The sequence below is a fragment of the Cnephaeus nilssonii genome (genome assembly GCF_951640355.1).
Source record: "Cnephaeus nilssonii genome assembly, chromosome: 3".
NCBI lineage: Eukaryota > Metazoa > Chordata > Mammalia > Chiroptera > Vespertilionidae > Cnephaeus > Cnephaeus nilssonii.
The window spans coordinates 14,250,996-14,266,116 of record NC_137074.1 but is presented as its reverse complement, the minus strand read 5'-3'; the positions used below and the strand labels follow the sequence as shown (position 1 = coordinate 14,266,116).

The 15,121-nt window shown below is 35.0% G+C and overlaps 1 protein-coding gene across 4 annotated transcripts in view; it reads left to right on the top strand.

The window, feature by feature from the left end:
- The window catches only part of NCAM2 (neural cell adhesion molecule 2), a gene marked incomplete at both ends in the record, with an annotated part of 396,277 nt that overhangs the window by 274,750 nt on the left and 106,406 nt on the right, over positions 1-15,121 (top strand). For all 4 annotated transcript variants that reach the window (XM_079767352.1, XM_079767350.1, XM_079767349.1 and 1 more), the window contains 2 exons: positions 357-517; positions 3,888-4,033. In XM_079767352.1, the coding sequence (XP_079623478.1) occupies positions 357-517; positions 3,888-4,033 (307 nt within the window). The remainder of the gene's footprint in view (positions 1-356; positions 518-3,887; positions 4,034-15,121) is intronic.

The window sequence follows — 15,121 nt, the reverse complement described above, 5'->3', positions numbered from 1 at the left end:
TGAGTATGATGCCCGGCTGGCAATCAATAGGTTGATTGTCAACCTATGAACCAGAAGGTCACGGTTCAATTCCCTGTTAGGGCACATGCCTGGGTTGCAGGCTTGATCCCCAGTGTGGGGCATGTAGGAGGCAGTGGATTAATGATTCTCTCTCATCATTGATATTTCTATCTCTCCCTCTCCCTTCCTCTCTGAAATCAATAAAAGTATATTTTTTAACAAGTTGAATATGATCGTCTCCTGAGTTGTGAAGCCTGATTTATGAAGATCAACCTCTTTTCTTTTCTTTTCTTTTCTTTTCTTTTCTTTTCTTTTCTTTTCTTTTCTTTTCTTTTCTTTTCTTTTCTTTTCTTTAGGAATGGCAAGTTCATTGAAGAAAGTGAAAAGTACATATTGAAAGGAAGCAATACAGAACTCACTGTCAGAAACATTATCAATAGTGATGGAGGCCATTATGTCTGCAGGGCCACAAATAAGGCAGGAGAAGATGAAAAACAGGCATTCCTACAAGTCTTTGGTAAGTATTATAGCATAGTGGTTATAACTGTTATGTCTAGAGAGAGGTCTGGGTCAATTTTACTCAGTCACTTTTATGAATTGTTTAACTTTCCAAAATGAAATTTCCTTTTTCTCATCTCTAAAATATATTTTAAAACTAGCGTTCCCGTTGCAGGAAAAATCCTGCAATAGGGTTTCCCGCTGCACTCTACCCCGCCCTGCCTGCTCTCCTCCCTCGTCCCCTGCCCCACTTTCTCCGCCAGCCCCCCTGCTTTTCTAACTTCTCCGCCAGCCCACTCTCCTTCCTTCTCCCCTGGCCCCGCCTCTGCTCCTCCCTTATCCCCTGGCCCGCCTTCTCTGCCAGCCCGCCTGCTTTTCCCTTCTCCCCCGGTCCCGCCTCCGCTCCTCCCTTCTCCCCCAGCCCCGCCTCCGCTCCTCCCTTCTCCCCCGGCCCCGCCTCCACTCCTCCCTTCTCCCCCAGCCCCGCCCCTTCTCCCCCGGCCCCGCCTGCTTAACTTCCTTCTCCCCCGGCCCCGCCTCCGCTCCTCCCTTCTCCTCCCCCTGGCTTGCTTGCTTCTCTGCAGCTTTGCTCCCTTCTGCAGCTCTTGGCTTCTTTCTACATAGCCTTGATATGTAAATTAGCCGCCATATTTGTTGGGGTAATTTGCATATTCATCCTGATTGGTTGGTGGTCGTGGCTTGGCTGGTGGGCATGGCTTGGGTGTAGCAAAGGTGCGGTCAATTTGCATATTTCTCTATTATTAGATAGGATTGCAGCTACCAGATAGAATTGTTTTAAGAATTACATGAAATTATACATGTAAGTTTTTGTGAAATATTGGCTGACTCATACAAAGGCTTGAAGAAAATTAAATTACACTACTGGGATTTCTTATATAGATATATGTGTTGCTCTTCATAAATCTTTAAATTCAATATGTTGGGATCAGCTGTACTTTTATTATACTTCAAAAGAGCACACCTATGATGCTATAATTAGGCCACATTGATATGCCACTGTAATTAAATATTCCCACTTCATTTTACTAAAAAGAAATATAATATAAATATCTTCCATAATTACTAAAAGCTATATTACCTTACTTGTCAATCCTATAGAAAGTCAAGAACTATTATGCTTTTTTTTTTAAATTATTTGTTTGGCTTTCATTATGTTTTCAAGAAGAAAAACAGTTTCCTGGTGAATGTTTAGAATATGAGTGTTCTCTTTAAAAAGCATAACACTAAAAATTATATGCACTACTAACATTTAGTATATTTTCTCCATTTTTAAAAACACTGCTAATAAAACGCTTTCACAACTGAGACTGGAAAGGAAGGAAGGAGGGAGAACTCTGTATGAGTAAGAAGGGCCAGTGTTTGTGGTAGGCAGATGCAGGGACTATGGCTACAGAACAAGAGTTGAATGGTAATACACGTGGACACGTTCTCTGCCAACTGATCCTGTAATCACGTAATAGAAATATTTTCTGAACCAAAGACATTTTCATATATTTTCATTATATCCTGGCAGAGTGAGTCAGACAAAGACTAGACCAAAATACATTAAAATAATTAAATAAAATTGGAATAACAAAATATTCAAAAAAGAATGTGAAAATGGGCAAACCAGGTGGTATTGGGTATAGAGGGCTATTATTTTGGATAGCTTGGTGTTGGAAAGGTACTCAGAAGGTAATGATAAAATGTATCTACACAAAAATATTTAGTGATGAGATATCAGCAAAGCCAAGTCAGGCGAAAATTGTTCACATAGAGGGAAGAGTAAACAAACTTAAATTTATTAGAAATTATAGAAAGCCCATAATTTGTTTCAGCAGTATTTCATTTTAAAAAACGCTTCTCTTTAAAACCTAACACATTAAATAAATCTGACTCAGCATAAAAAATTAATTACTTAGAAATGATGGTGTCTGAGTTCATTCCAGAGAGTAATGTTCTCAAGCTACCTCAAGAGGTTCATATCAAATACTGTTTATTTACTTGTTATTTATTAGGGTGGCAGTGAGAACAGATATAACAAATTTCTAATATTTTCATGTTATCATATAGAAAATAATACATTCTATATGCTACATCACTGTTGTAATCACTTTTGTATGGTAATACTGAAAAAATATTGTATTGTGTTTGACACAAAATAATGTATATATAGTGGAAATGTAACTAAATGTATTAAGTCAATGGAATAGACACTTAATTGTTAAAAATGATGTATGCTATATTTCTGATATCAGGAATCTAATTTTCTAATATTAAGGACTACTTATTAATATCCCATGATTAATTGCACTTAAATGTTTTAAAAATACCTGTTACTTATCCTTAAATAAAAAGTGCTGGGTTTTATCCCATTATGTTTTAACAAGTAAAAATTTAATAAACGCAGGTAATGCAGAGTTTACAAACATGAAACTCTGTGGTGTTATATAAATTTGTGGATGGACATAATTTTTAATACTAAGATAATTTAAGTTAATGGACATAATGTTTTATTTTTAAAGAAGTCATAATTATAAAGAAATAGTTACAGTGCCAAGTAATATTGTTAAGGTAAATTGAGGTAAAAAAAAATCAGCTAGGATGATATAAATAAATAGCATTTTTGTATCTTTATTAATAAATATTTTAGATATTGTGCTAATTATACCTAACTACATATTCAGGATACAGTCACCATTTTTTTCTCTTTGGCGATATTGTTTTAAAAGCTTAGGAGATAATCACTCACTCAGTGGATGCCATGCCACCCCCTCCACACACAGACACAGACACAGACAAGACACACTCTTAAACACACATGTGGCTTTAAAAGAGAAAATATTAATTTGTGGCTGAAGAGAAAAATACATAATAAAGTGACTCTTAAAATGGCCAAATGTTGGAAGGAATTATAATGTGTATGTTGGTGTCTAACCCACTTCAAATCCTATATAATAAAAGGGTAATATGCAAATTGACCAAACAGCAGAATGACCAGCACAGCAGTCCTAAGAATATCTGACTGTGGCTTAGGCCGGGGAGCGCGGGCCTAAGCCATCAGTCGGACATCTCCCGAGGGCTCCCGGACTGACAAAGGGCGCAGGCCGGCCTGAGGGACCCCCCACCCATGAGTGCATGAATGTCATGCACCAGGCCACTAGCTAGTTTATAATGATCACTGATGAAAACTATTTTTGGAAATTTTTTCACCTGTTCCTTGCAACCCTGTTGGCCCCACTCGAAAGCAAAGCATGCTGCCATGCCTGCTACAATGTTAACAATTCCACACCACACTACTGTGGACTCAAATGCCCATCATGGCTTTTAGGTCTACATAGAAACATTTTCCTCCAATACAGATGGAGTAATGTATGTATTCTTTACAGTACAGCCTCACATAATACAGCTAAAAAATGAAACTACGTATGAGAATGGCCAAGTCACACTCATCTGCGAAGCCGAAGGGGAGCCTGTTCCAGAGATCACTTGGAAAAGAGCCATGGATGGAATCACCTTCTCCGAAGGCGATAAGGTAACAGGAACTCAATGCATAGTGGTTTCCAATATCATTGTATTTTTGGTGTTTTGCATGTTATTAAATCTCACATTGGACTCCAGTTGACCAAGTAAGAAATGCAATAAGGGTTTATTTTTTAAAAATGTAACTCTAGCCCTGGCTGGTTTGGCTCAGTGGATAGAGCATCGGCCTGCGAACTGAAGGATCCCAGGTTCGATTCCAGTCAAGGGCATGTACCTTGGTTGCGGGCACATTCCCAGTAGGGGGTGTGCAGGAGGCAGCTGATTGATGTTTCTCTCTCATCGATGTTTCTAGCTCTCTATCCTTCTCCCTTCCTCTCTGTAAAAAATCAATAAAATATATATTTAAAAAAATGTAACTCTACCACAATCAGCCTAAAACTAAATTCAGAGGAGGAAAAAGACAAAGTTAATATTTAAAGGTATTTTTTATTAAGCCACACAATCTTAGGTTGTTGGAATTCTTCAATTTGCCAAGGTGGCTTTTGGTATATACTGAATGTATAAAATATCTTATGACCATTTTATCACCTTCACCCTGTGCTGTGAAAATGAAAGTAATTCGAATGAACAAAAGTCTGTCTGTCATTTCACTCTTTACTCTTTGAGCTGTCTTTGTGCAGTACACAAATAGGGTTTCTGCTTTCATATAATATTGAATCTAATAAGATAAATGAGTATAAATGTAAATTGTGACCTTTCACCAGAATGCATATAAGTTATGTAAAAATCAATTAAACATCATCATATAGTTCACCAAAATCCATGGATTTTCATAATTGTCATTTTAAACAACTCATATAAATGTCCATGTTTAAGCAGAAGCAAAACAGAAAGAAAATGGTAGTAAATGAATGATATGATGGGTTGGCATTTTCACACAAGTAAAAAATGTAACAGTAAGCTGATAGATGGGTTTTATTTTCTCAGTGTTAAAGGCAAATGTCCTTTAAGTGACTTTCATTAATTTAAATCCAATTCTGCAAAAGTCAGTGATTTCTATAATATATGTTGCTTTGACTTTCCAACATTGATAGCAGAAAAATTTGAAATCCATTTATTCAAAATACACTTTGTATTCCTTCAAGTCATCATATCTTTAAACAACATGCTAACTCCATAGATTGACAACACAGACTACTCCCTACCCATTTATAGTTGATCTTTTGAAAGAATGTGTTCCCACATATATTACTGTTCTTTTTCCCACTTTCTCTTCATTATGGCATATTTAAGAGAGTATATCTCTTTGGAAATGTACAAATATTTTATATATGCAAATTGAAAATAAAAAAAAATTCCCAGGTAAAGAATATAGTTTGCTTTAATGTTTTTCTTAACAGAAAATCATAATTTCCATGGCACAGTTGGCAAGTCTGAAAGGCGTTATAGTTCCATAAAAATGTTTAAAATAGTCAAAAAGCAATTAGACATAGAAAACTGTAGGCAAATGCTTTCATGTCGATTCAGTACATTTCTGTAGATGAGATTAATCAAGTATAATTTTCATGTCTATAAGCACTTATTAATTATTTCTAACTCAAGGTTTCATTACTTTCCTGTCTACTGTAAAATTCTTAAAAGTTTTCTTCTCTAAGATGGCTTTTACTCCTTGTTTAAAAGATGCTTCTTTATTATATATCAAGAACAAGAGATACATTGTATTCTGTTATTTTATCAGTATAAATTAATCAAGTAACTGAGAGCCTGATATTTTATTCTACACTCTACACCCCAGGCTTCTCAAAACTATTTACAGAAATCACTTCTATAGTAATTGTGAAAAATAATAACTAGTTTTTATTTGCTAAGGATTATATCTATTAAAGTAGACATCCTTTTTATTTTTTATTTAGTTTATTTGTTATAAAACAATTATAGAAACCTACACATGTTTTTATTTTTCTAAATAACAACTTTTATCCAGTGGGTAAAAAAAGTTAAGACTGCTGTATTTATTTTCTATCATGATATTTCTCCCAAATTATTTTAAGAGCCCCATTTTATTTTCTGGATTGTAAGCCTTTGTTTTTCTTAACGTTACCAATTGCTTCAACAGCCAAAATTCAGAAATTGAATAGTTGAGCTGAGCTTTAAAGGAAGATAAACCTAGTTTTGAATCTCAACTCTGCCATTTATAATGCTCAGCTTTGGCAATGTTATCCAAACTCTTTTTTTTTTTCCTAAGTCATTTACTAACATGACAGTATATTTGGCTTCAGTAACTCTTGTACACACACACCGCAACAGGCACCCCAGCCACTGATCTGCTTTGTAACAAAAGGCCATGAACTCTTTTTAAGATGAGTTCTTCCATCTTTAAAATTGGGATGATAATACTTATTTGCCTTGTTGTATAGGAATGGTGAATGTGCCTTGTAAAATGCATATCGATCTCTTTAGCATATTGTAATATCAATCAACTTTATTTTTTCTGTGTCATATTACATAATTTTTAAAGCATAGTTTATCTTGTGTGGGTTTTTGCTTTTTTTTTTTTTTGATTCTGAGTAAACTCTAGTTGTCAGTAGACTCCATAAAGTCTGATACCTAAAGTCTGACTATACTTCCACTATCATCGAGTGTATTGAGATCATATATCTGTTGTCTTGAAAGTTACATGAGGTATTTGCCTTAAGAATCACCTGAAGAGCCTGTTAGAATGCAAATTCTGGAATCCCACACCCGGAGGTTGATGTCATAAGTCCAGCACAGGAACCAGGGGTGCATGCTTTATGAACTCATCAGCTGGCATTATATGGATGGTCTTCAGGCCATACTTCAGAAAATAATTCTCTTACTTTAAGTCAAATGAAATTTAACAACTGCTCCTTTCAAAAGGAAAATGCTCTTGCCAGATTACTGGGCACCTGATAGGGGCCTGAGAAATACAGAACAAAAGAAAATAAAACTTCTTATCATGCATACAGTGTTAAAATTTTGATAAAAATGGTTAAATGTGTAGGTCATAGTCAGTGAAATATCATCAGTATAACATGGTTCAAACAAATGATTGCATCCCAAAATATGACTGTAGTTAGCCAATTTGTTCAACATTGTATTTGAAGCAGAGGGTCTCAATGAAGAGTATCCCTTTTCCTTGACTAAATTCTCAATCACCAGATAAGACAAAAGAAATACAAGAGGATAAAATATCATGTGGCCTGTCCTTATACTGAATTCCAGAATTAAATAGACTTAGCAAAGTAGATCACTTTTGTCATAATCACTGCTGAGGTAACCGTCCGGGCTGAGAACTGCAGAGAACCTGTGGTTTCTACTGGAAGGTCCTTTCTGAAAATAAAAAAGGGAAAAGTGCATCCAACATGATGTCCTCCCAGTTACCAATCAGACATCTCCCTCATTCCCACAGGGAGGAGTAAGCAAGGGAGTTGGAAAGTCCAGGAGTGGAATGTTGGCAGAGCTCCCTTCCATTGTGTATATATTAGAAGCCCATGACAAATGTTCCCTGCCCAACAAACATGATGCTTATAACTTTTTTTCTGTTGATTTCAGAGATGGAGGGAGAGGGAGAGAGGAGATGGAAACATCGGTGATGAAAGAGAATCACTGATTGGCTGCCTCCTGCACAGCCCCCAGTGGGGCTCAAGCCCACAACCCAGGCATGTGCCCTGACCAGGAATTGAACTGTGACCTCCTGATTCATAGGTTGATGTTCAACCACTGAGCCATGCCAGTTGGGTGATGCTTATAACATTAATGAGCACTGTATATGTATTGTCTGAACATATCTTCTGGAATGCTTGCCTCATAATAAATGACCCCAAAACATAGTGGCATAAAACAGCCCTTTATTTCCGTTGTGATTTTATGGATCAGGAATTTGGGAAGGCTCAGCTGAGTGGCTACCACCAGGAGTCTCAGATGTGCTCACATGTAGATGTTTTCTGTAGCTGCAGTTTTGAAGTTGGATTGAACTATGGGTATTAACATACCAGAAAATATCCTTGTGTAATATATCTCTCAGAAACAACAAAAATATGGTGCTTAAACGCAGAGCTCTTTTAAACTAATAACTATTTTATCTCTAATCTACTTACCTGCATTTAAAATTCGTAATTTTTAAAACTTCAGAAAAAGTTTTCAAAAACATGTAATGTGTAAGAAAAATAGAATATCTACTTGCTTTAGGAATATTTCCTGAATATCCTTTGTTATTTCAGGATAATATTTGGTTCTTTATCCTATTTTTAAAGAAATCACACAGTTTTTACTCACTAACTTTTAATGATCCGTTTATTGAAAATTTCTAAGCAATATATTGTAGTGATAACAGTATAATTGATGATTTTTCATTAAAATATTGATTTACTAGGGTTATATAAAAGTTAATTAAATTGAATCTTAACACATTATAATGTAGTCATCTTAAGATACATTTGCTTATAGGAATTAAAGTCCCTAGCTTTTTCATTTAATATATGATATATATTTAATTTCATTTCAACAATAAACTCTAGATAACAACCAAAGCTATTGTTGTGGAATATGTAATAGCCATGAACTAAAAGTTATAAATTATTATTATTGTTTGATTCTTTATTGTTTAAAGTATTACATATAGTATTACATATGTCTTCTTTTTTCCCCATTGACATCTCCCCGGCCACTCCCATCCCGTAGCACATGCCCTCACCCCCCTAGAGTCTGTGTCCATTGGTTATGCTTATATGCATGCATACAAGTCCTTTGGTTGATCTCTTACCCCCCACCCCCCGCCCCTGGCTTCCCCCTGAAGTTTGACAGTCTGTTCGATGTTTCTGTCTCTGGATCTATTTTTTTATTTTATTCTTTCTGCTCCATCATATTCTTTGTTTTATTGGTTAAAGTATTACATATGGCTCCTTTTTACCCGATTGACCCCCACCTGACACTCCCACCCCCCATGACAAGCCCCCACCACCCCAGTGTCTATGTCCATTGGTTATGTTAATATGCATGCATACAAGTCCTTTGGTTAATCTCTAACCCTTTCTCCTCCCCTGCCTTCTCTCTGAGTTTGGACGGTCTGTTCAGTCTTACCTTGTCTCTGGATCTATTTTTGATCATCAGTTTATGTTGTTCATTATATTTGAAATTTTCAAACAATCTATTTTTTATTTTACTTTAAAAATAAAACCATGCTTCCTCACAGGGTTGATCTGAGGTGTCAATATGATTGTGTGTATGAAGTATTTCAACATTGTCCCTGATATTAACACCTATTGTCTATTCCGAACCAGTTTCTTCACATCACCCTTATTATCATTCTTTTTGATCAAGTGTCAGTATATATATGATTACAGACCTTGATCAATTAGCATGGGAAAGTCATGCAAGTGTCCACAGGTCAAAGTTTAATCCTAACTGTGTCACTTTGCTGTGTTATTTACCATGTTACTTCTCATGCCTGATTTTAGTTCCTACTGTATGTCTAAATCTGGGTAATAATAAGACCTACCTGGAAAAAGTTTCTGAAGATGAAATGAGAGCGCAAATAACAATATCCAGATACAAATCACACAACGTTAAGTGTTTTGTTTAGTTTTTGTACTTGGAGGCATATAGTCTTTAGATGTTTTATACAGCAGACAATGTTCAGAGTAATTCTGCATCAATGTCTTCTGCAACAAAAGGAACCACACTAAAATTTAAATGAGCATAGTCATATGCAATGAGTTAGTCATATCGTCCACAAGTACAATAGAAAGTTGCTGTTGTTGCTGTAGATTGTTCTCCCTTGACATAGCTATATATGGATGTTTATAATGAAGTGATCTCTAGCAATATCAGTTTAATGGCTCCGATATGAATTTGTTTTACCACACTCAATTTCGGATCTTGTATCTATATATTGCATGCCTCTTGGAAGTTGACAGTGTAGGTAATCTGCATTTGAGTTTCATCTTATCACTGTGTGTTTAATCTCCATCTCTGCAGGGAGTGCAGGTGTGGGCTCTAACTTCTGGATAAGGATTAATTCTCGGGTTACTCTTAAATGATAAAGGCTGGTCTTGCATCCTGTGGGACACAAATCAGGACCAGAAACATCACAGATTTTTTTACATCATCATCTCCTTCTTCCCTTCTCCCAAGTCTATTTTCTCAAAATCCCCTGAAATTTTTCATCTTAGGAAGTGAGTCATTTTTTGCCTCTTTTTGGACCCTTTTGCACCTCCCATATTATATAGCAACTAGAGGCCCAGTGCACGGATTCATGTACCGGTGGGGTCCCTAGGCCTGGCCTGTGCCCTCTTTCAATCTTGGACCCCTTGAGGGATATCAGGTACCCAATTTCGGCCAGATCCCCGCAGGCCCGATCCAGACAGGAGGGAGCCCAATCCCCGCAGACCTGATCCAGACAGGAGGGAGCCCAATCCCCACAGACCTGATCCAGACAGGAGGGAGCCCAATCCCCACAGGCCTGATCCAGACAGGAGAGAGCCCGATCTTGTGCATTGAGTGTCTGTCCCCTGGTGGTCAGTGCATATCATAGCGACTGGTCGACCAGTCGTTTGGTCTTTTGATCGCTTAGGCTTTTATATATATATATATATATATATATATATATATATATATATATATATATAGAGAGAGAGAGAGAGAGAGAGAGAGAGAGAGAGAGAGAGAGAGAGATTGATTTGGAATATACTCCTCTACATTCTAAGAAGTAGTTAACCTGATCATTATAGAAGGAATAAATAGAAATGCTGTACTCCTAAATGATAAAGGCTGGTCTTGCATCCTGTGGGACACAAATCAGGACCAAAAACATCACAGATTTTTTTACATCATCATCTCCTTCTTCCCTTTCTCCCAAGTCTATTTTCTCAAAATCCCCTGAAATTTTTCGTCTTAGGAAGTGAGTCATTTTTTGCCTCTTTTTGGACCCTTTTGCACCTCCCATATTATATAGCAACTAGAGGCCCAGGCCAAGTTTGCCTAAGAATTATTTTATGCACAAAGAATGCAATATTAATAACGAACAGTTCCCTACTTCATGGTGCATACAATTTAAGAGAGGATATTTAAAATCATTAGTCTTTTCTTTATGAAGGTGAAATTTTGAAATATGCAATTTTGTTACTGAAAATATCAACTTATAGTATGTAAGTGAAATTTTACAAGGCTACAAATGTAGCTTTGGCCTATTTTCTGCTCTATCACTGATCCAGTGCAATCTATTCTTCTGATGCTCTTGTGTTGGTGTATGACCACTCTCCTCAGTATATTGCCTCTCAATTTGCTGTAGACTTATGAAAGTTGTTTAGATTTTTATTTTTAAAAAGTAATTTAAAAAATACATAATGGTATAATTGGCAGTACCTATATATTATACCAAAAAAATTAAGTCACTTTTCCTTCTTAAATAGAAATTACCAAAATGAGATCAAGAATTTCACAATTATCTTGGCTGTTGTGGCTCAATGGTTGAGCATTGACTATGAACCAGGAGGTCAGGCTTCTATTCCCAGTCAGGGCACATGCCGGGGTTGTGGGCTTGGTCATCATTGTGGAGTGTTTAGGAGGCATCTGATCAATGATTCTCTGTCATCATTGATGTTTCTATTTCTCTCTCTCTCCCTTCCTCACAATTATTGTTTTAATAAAGAGAGTCTGCAGAGTTTCAAGTATTGGCACTTTATTATAAAATCTCCATTGAAGTAGAAAGTAAAATATGATGGCACATTTATAGCATTATTTTTAAGGATGAAGGACAATATATAAGTATTTTATATAGCTTTGTGAGTAGTTACACTTTCAGGCAATTTTTTACAGCCTTATTTTTATTACTTTTATGAGGAATTTTATTTTTACTTCTTTACCAAACCCTGAAGGTGCTTTCAGGGATTCAATTACTGGAAATTCTCAGTGCCTGATTTTAGGATTGATAAACACACACACAACACACACACACACACACACACACACACACACACACACACACACACAAAACAAGAGCAGAGGTCAAGGAGAGAACTATAATAAAAAAATTAAGAAATTAGTAAAATGTTTTAGTAAATAATTAAATGATAGTTTAAATATTTTAAAGAGTTATATGTATAGTTAAACTAGACATGTTGGGTGATAGAATGACAAGAATAGAAGGAACAAAAATGTATAGCCTTTCCAGGAATCAGGGGTTATAGAAAACAGACTATATTAAATTCCAAATGAGAGACAAATCCCTTGAATTTTTCTAACATGATTTGCAAGATCACTAGTGTCTAAAGGAAAATCTACTCATTTGATGTGATGTGCATTAGGGAATCTTGAGTAATCTTTGTTAACATGAGATTCTGTTTCTCTATGAATTTAAATGTTTGAGTTACTAATCAGGGGAGTCATATTGAACCAAGGTTATACATCAAAATCACATAGGGAGCTGTGTACACCTATACCTGACTGAGCATCACTCCTTAGAGTTCAAACTGAGCCTGGCTCCTGGGTATTCCGATCTAGTAAATTTTTGATAGGATTAAAGAGATATATTTTGTAAACCCCCAGAAATAGTTCTTGTGTGTATGCCCTGTAGAGTTCTTCTGTCTTTGAAATTACTGTATTTCTTCCATCACAAACTTACCTACACAATTTCATGCAAATGCATACAAGCACACTTAACATGCATAAAATGATCTTGATATTCTCTACAGCTATACATAGAGTAAGATACATAAAAGGAATCAATTTGTATAACCCATGGATTCGTAATCATGCTATCTTTGCTTTTCCTACTTCACAAAAATAGAGCCTAGTAGAATAGTATGGTATTATGGGGTAGTTGTAACAGTGATTCTTTATTTCAACTCCTAGATATCAGGTAAATTGCCAGTTTTTCAGAGGTAAAGTTCCACTGTTTATAAAATACGTCCTCATCAAGCTCTATCATTTTCTTTTTTTTTCTTTATTTTATTTTATTTTATTTTATTTTATTTTATTTTATTTTATTTTATTTTATTGTTTAAGGTTTTACAAATAGTAGTACATATGTCTCCCATTTTTCCCCCATTGACCTCCCCCCATCCACCCCTATCCCCCCCACAGTGTCTTGTGTCTATTGGTTGTGTTTATATGCATGCATACAAATCCTTTGGTTGATCTCTTACCCCCCCAAACCTCCCCTGCCTTCCCGCGGTAGTTTGACATTTACTTATTCAATAGATCTCTCTAGTGACTGAGTAGATAATCATACATTTTAAGATACAGTAATTGTTCTGATGCCAAGCCCTTTTTAAATCCAGCTTCTTACTAATTTTTCAGTTCATGATTTTCTAATACTCTAATATAGTGAAGCAGTGTGTTTCCAATTTCCTTTTTTCTATATACCTTTTTATACAACTCAATTATAAGAAATACTAAGATTATTTCAGTAATGTATTTACATTAGAAAAATGTTAATATCTGATTATAGAGAAGAATTCTAAAGAGCATACTCCTGGCACCTATAGATTTTAATGCCTATATTTTCTCTTTTCCAAAGGAAATGGGCTTTTTTTTTTTTTTAAGAATTTTGTGTTTGAATGACATTTTTAAGGTCTACCTAATGCATTTTTTTTCATACTAGTGCTCTCATAGCAATAGTATAGGCTCCTGCTGGGCAACAGGCAAAATGCACACTTCAATTCCCCATCTGATGTAGGTGGTAGAATATAATTAGACATGTTGGAAATCTTCCTGGGTGATTCTGAGCTTGCTGAGAGATGGGTTTTCAATCATTTACAACTTTCCAAAATTTCTTTTTCAGCCCACAGCTTGAATAACAATTATAAGAGTCCTAGTCATAAATTTAACATGTCCTCATAAAAACTATTTTAGGGAGAATTCTGGAAATATTTTAAAAATGAAAGTGGCATTGATCTTTTTAAAACATCATTTATTAATGTATTGTATTTTAAATCTACTAATATTATAAGATTTTCCTTTTTTCAAGGAACTTTTATCATGTTTGTGTGATATTGTGAGAGTAGTACTTAATTTTTTAATAATCATTTTTGGGGAAATGTTATTTACATACTGAGAATGGCTTTAATATGGTTTTGTACCAGAAGATCTTTTTTTTCTTATACCTACCATATCTTCACACAGACTTCATTTGCTGTTACTTCTCCTCATGAAGAAATTTGCTATTAACCTGAAAAAAATAAAAACATATAGCTATACAGAAATATGTAGATATGAGTAAATATTAATAGACTTAACAGAAATAATAAATTGTGTGATAAATATAACTTTGAATTATTTATGTGATGTTTTAGTGGATGATATTAACTAAATCCAAGAATGAGATGAAATTAATTTTAATGAATGTATATGGGCATCAATGCAGATATTTTGGTACAATTTTAATATATATATAAACAATACATTTGAATTAAATATTATACAAGTCAACACAGTTCATGAATGAAAATATTTCAGCATTCTAATAAAAAAACTTGCAGAAAAATAATGCATTTGGTGAATTCCATTGTAAAGCTTAAGCATGCTACAAAAACTAGTGCATAAAAGACTGTTAGTTACACAATAATTTTAATGAATGTATATGGGCATCAATGCAGATATTTTGGTACAATTTTAATATAGATATAAACAATATCTATATTAATATAAGCTATCCAAGTGAAACAGACAAGAAATTATATATGAATAAAATGAAAGATATTTTACTAAAAATTACCTTATAGTTATTGCAATGCCTTCCTTGCTTTTAAGTTATGGATTATCAGATAATAAATTTAAATAAGGTATGTTAAGCAAATATATCTTGTAATAACTCTGTTTAGCCATCTATTGAGGAGTTGTTGTTATTAATGGGGAGGGGGGGGAGACTGTTAGGAAATAACCATTCTTGGCTTTGATATTGTATTTTCATGACCTATAAATATCTTGGAGCAGCATCATTGCTGTTGCTTTGTAATCCAAAATGCTCTTGTCAAATTTTTTAGGTCTCTCATTCTTGGATGCCAGGTTATGTTCAGATGCACGCTTAATAGTTGATCTGCTTGGAAAAAAAACATATTTATATGTGCATATCCTACTATTACTAGTAAGATCAATTTATTTCAGCCAAATAAGATCTCAC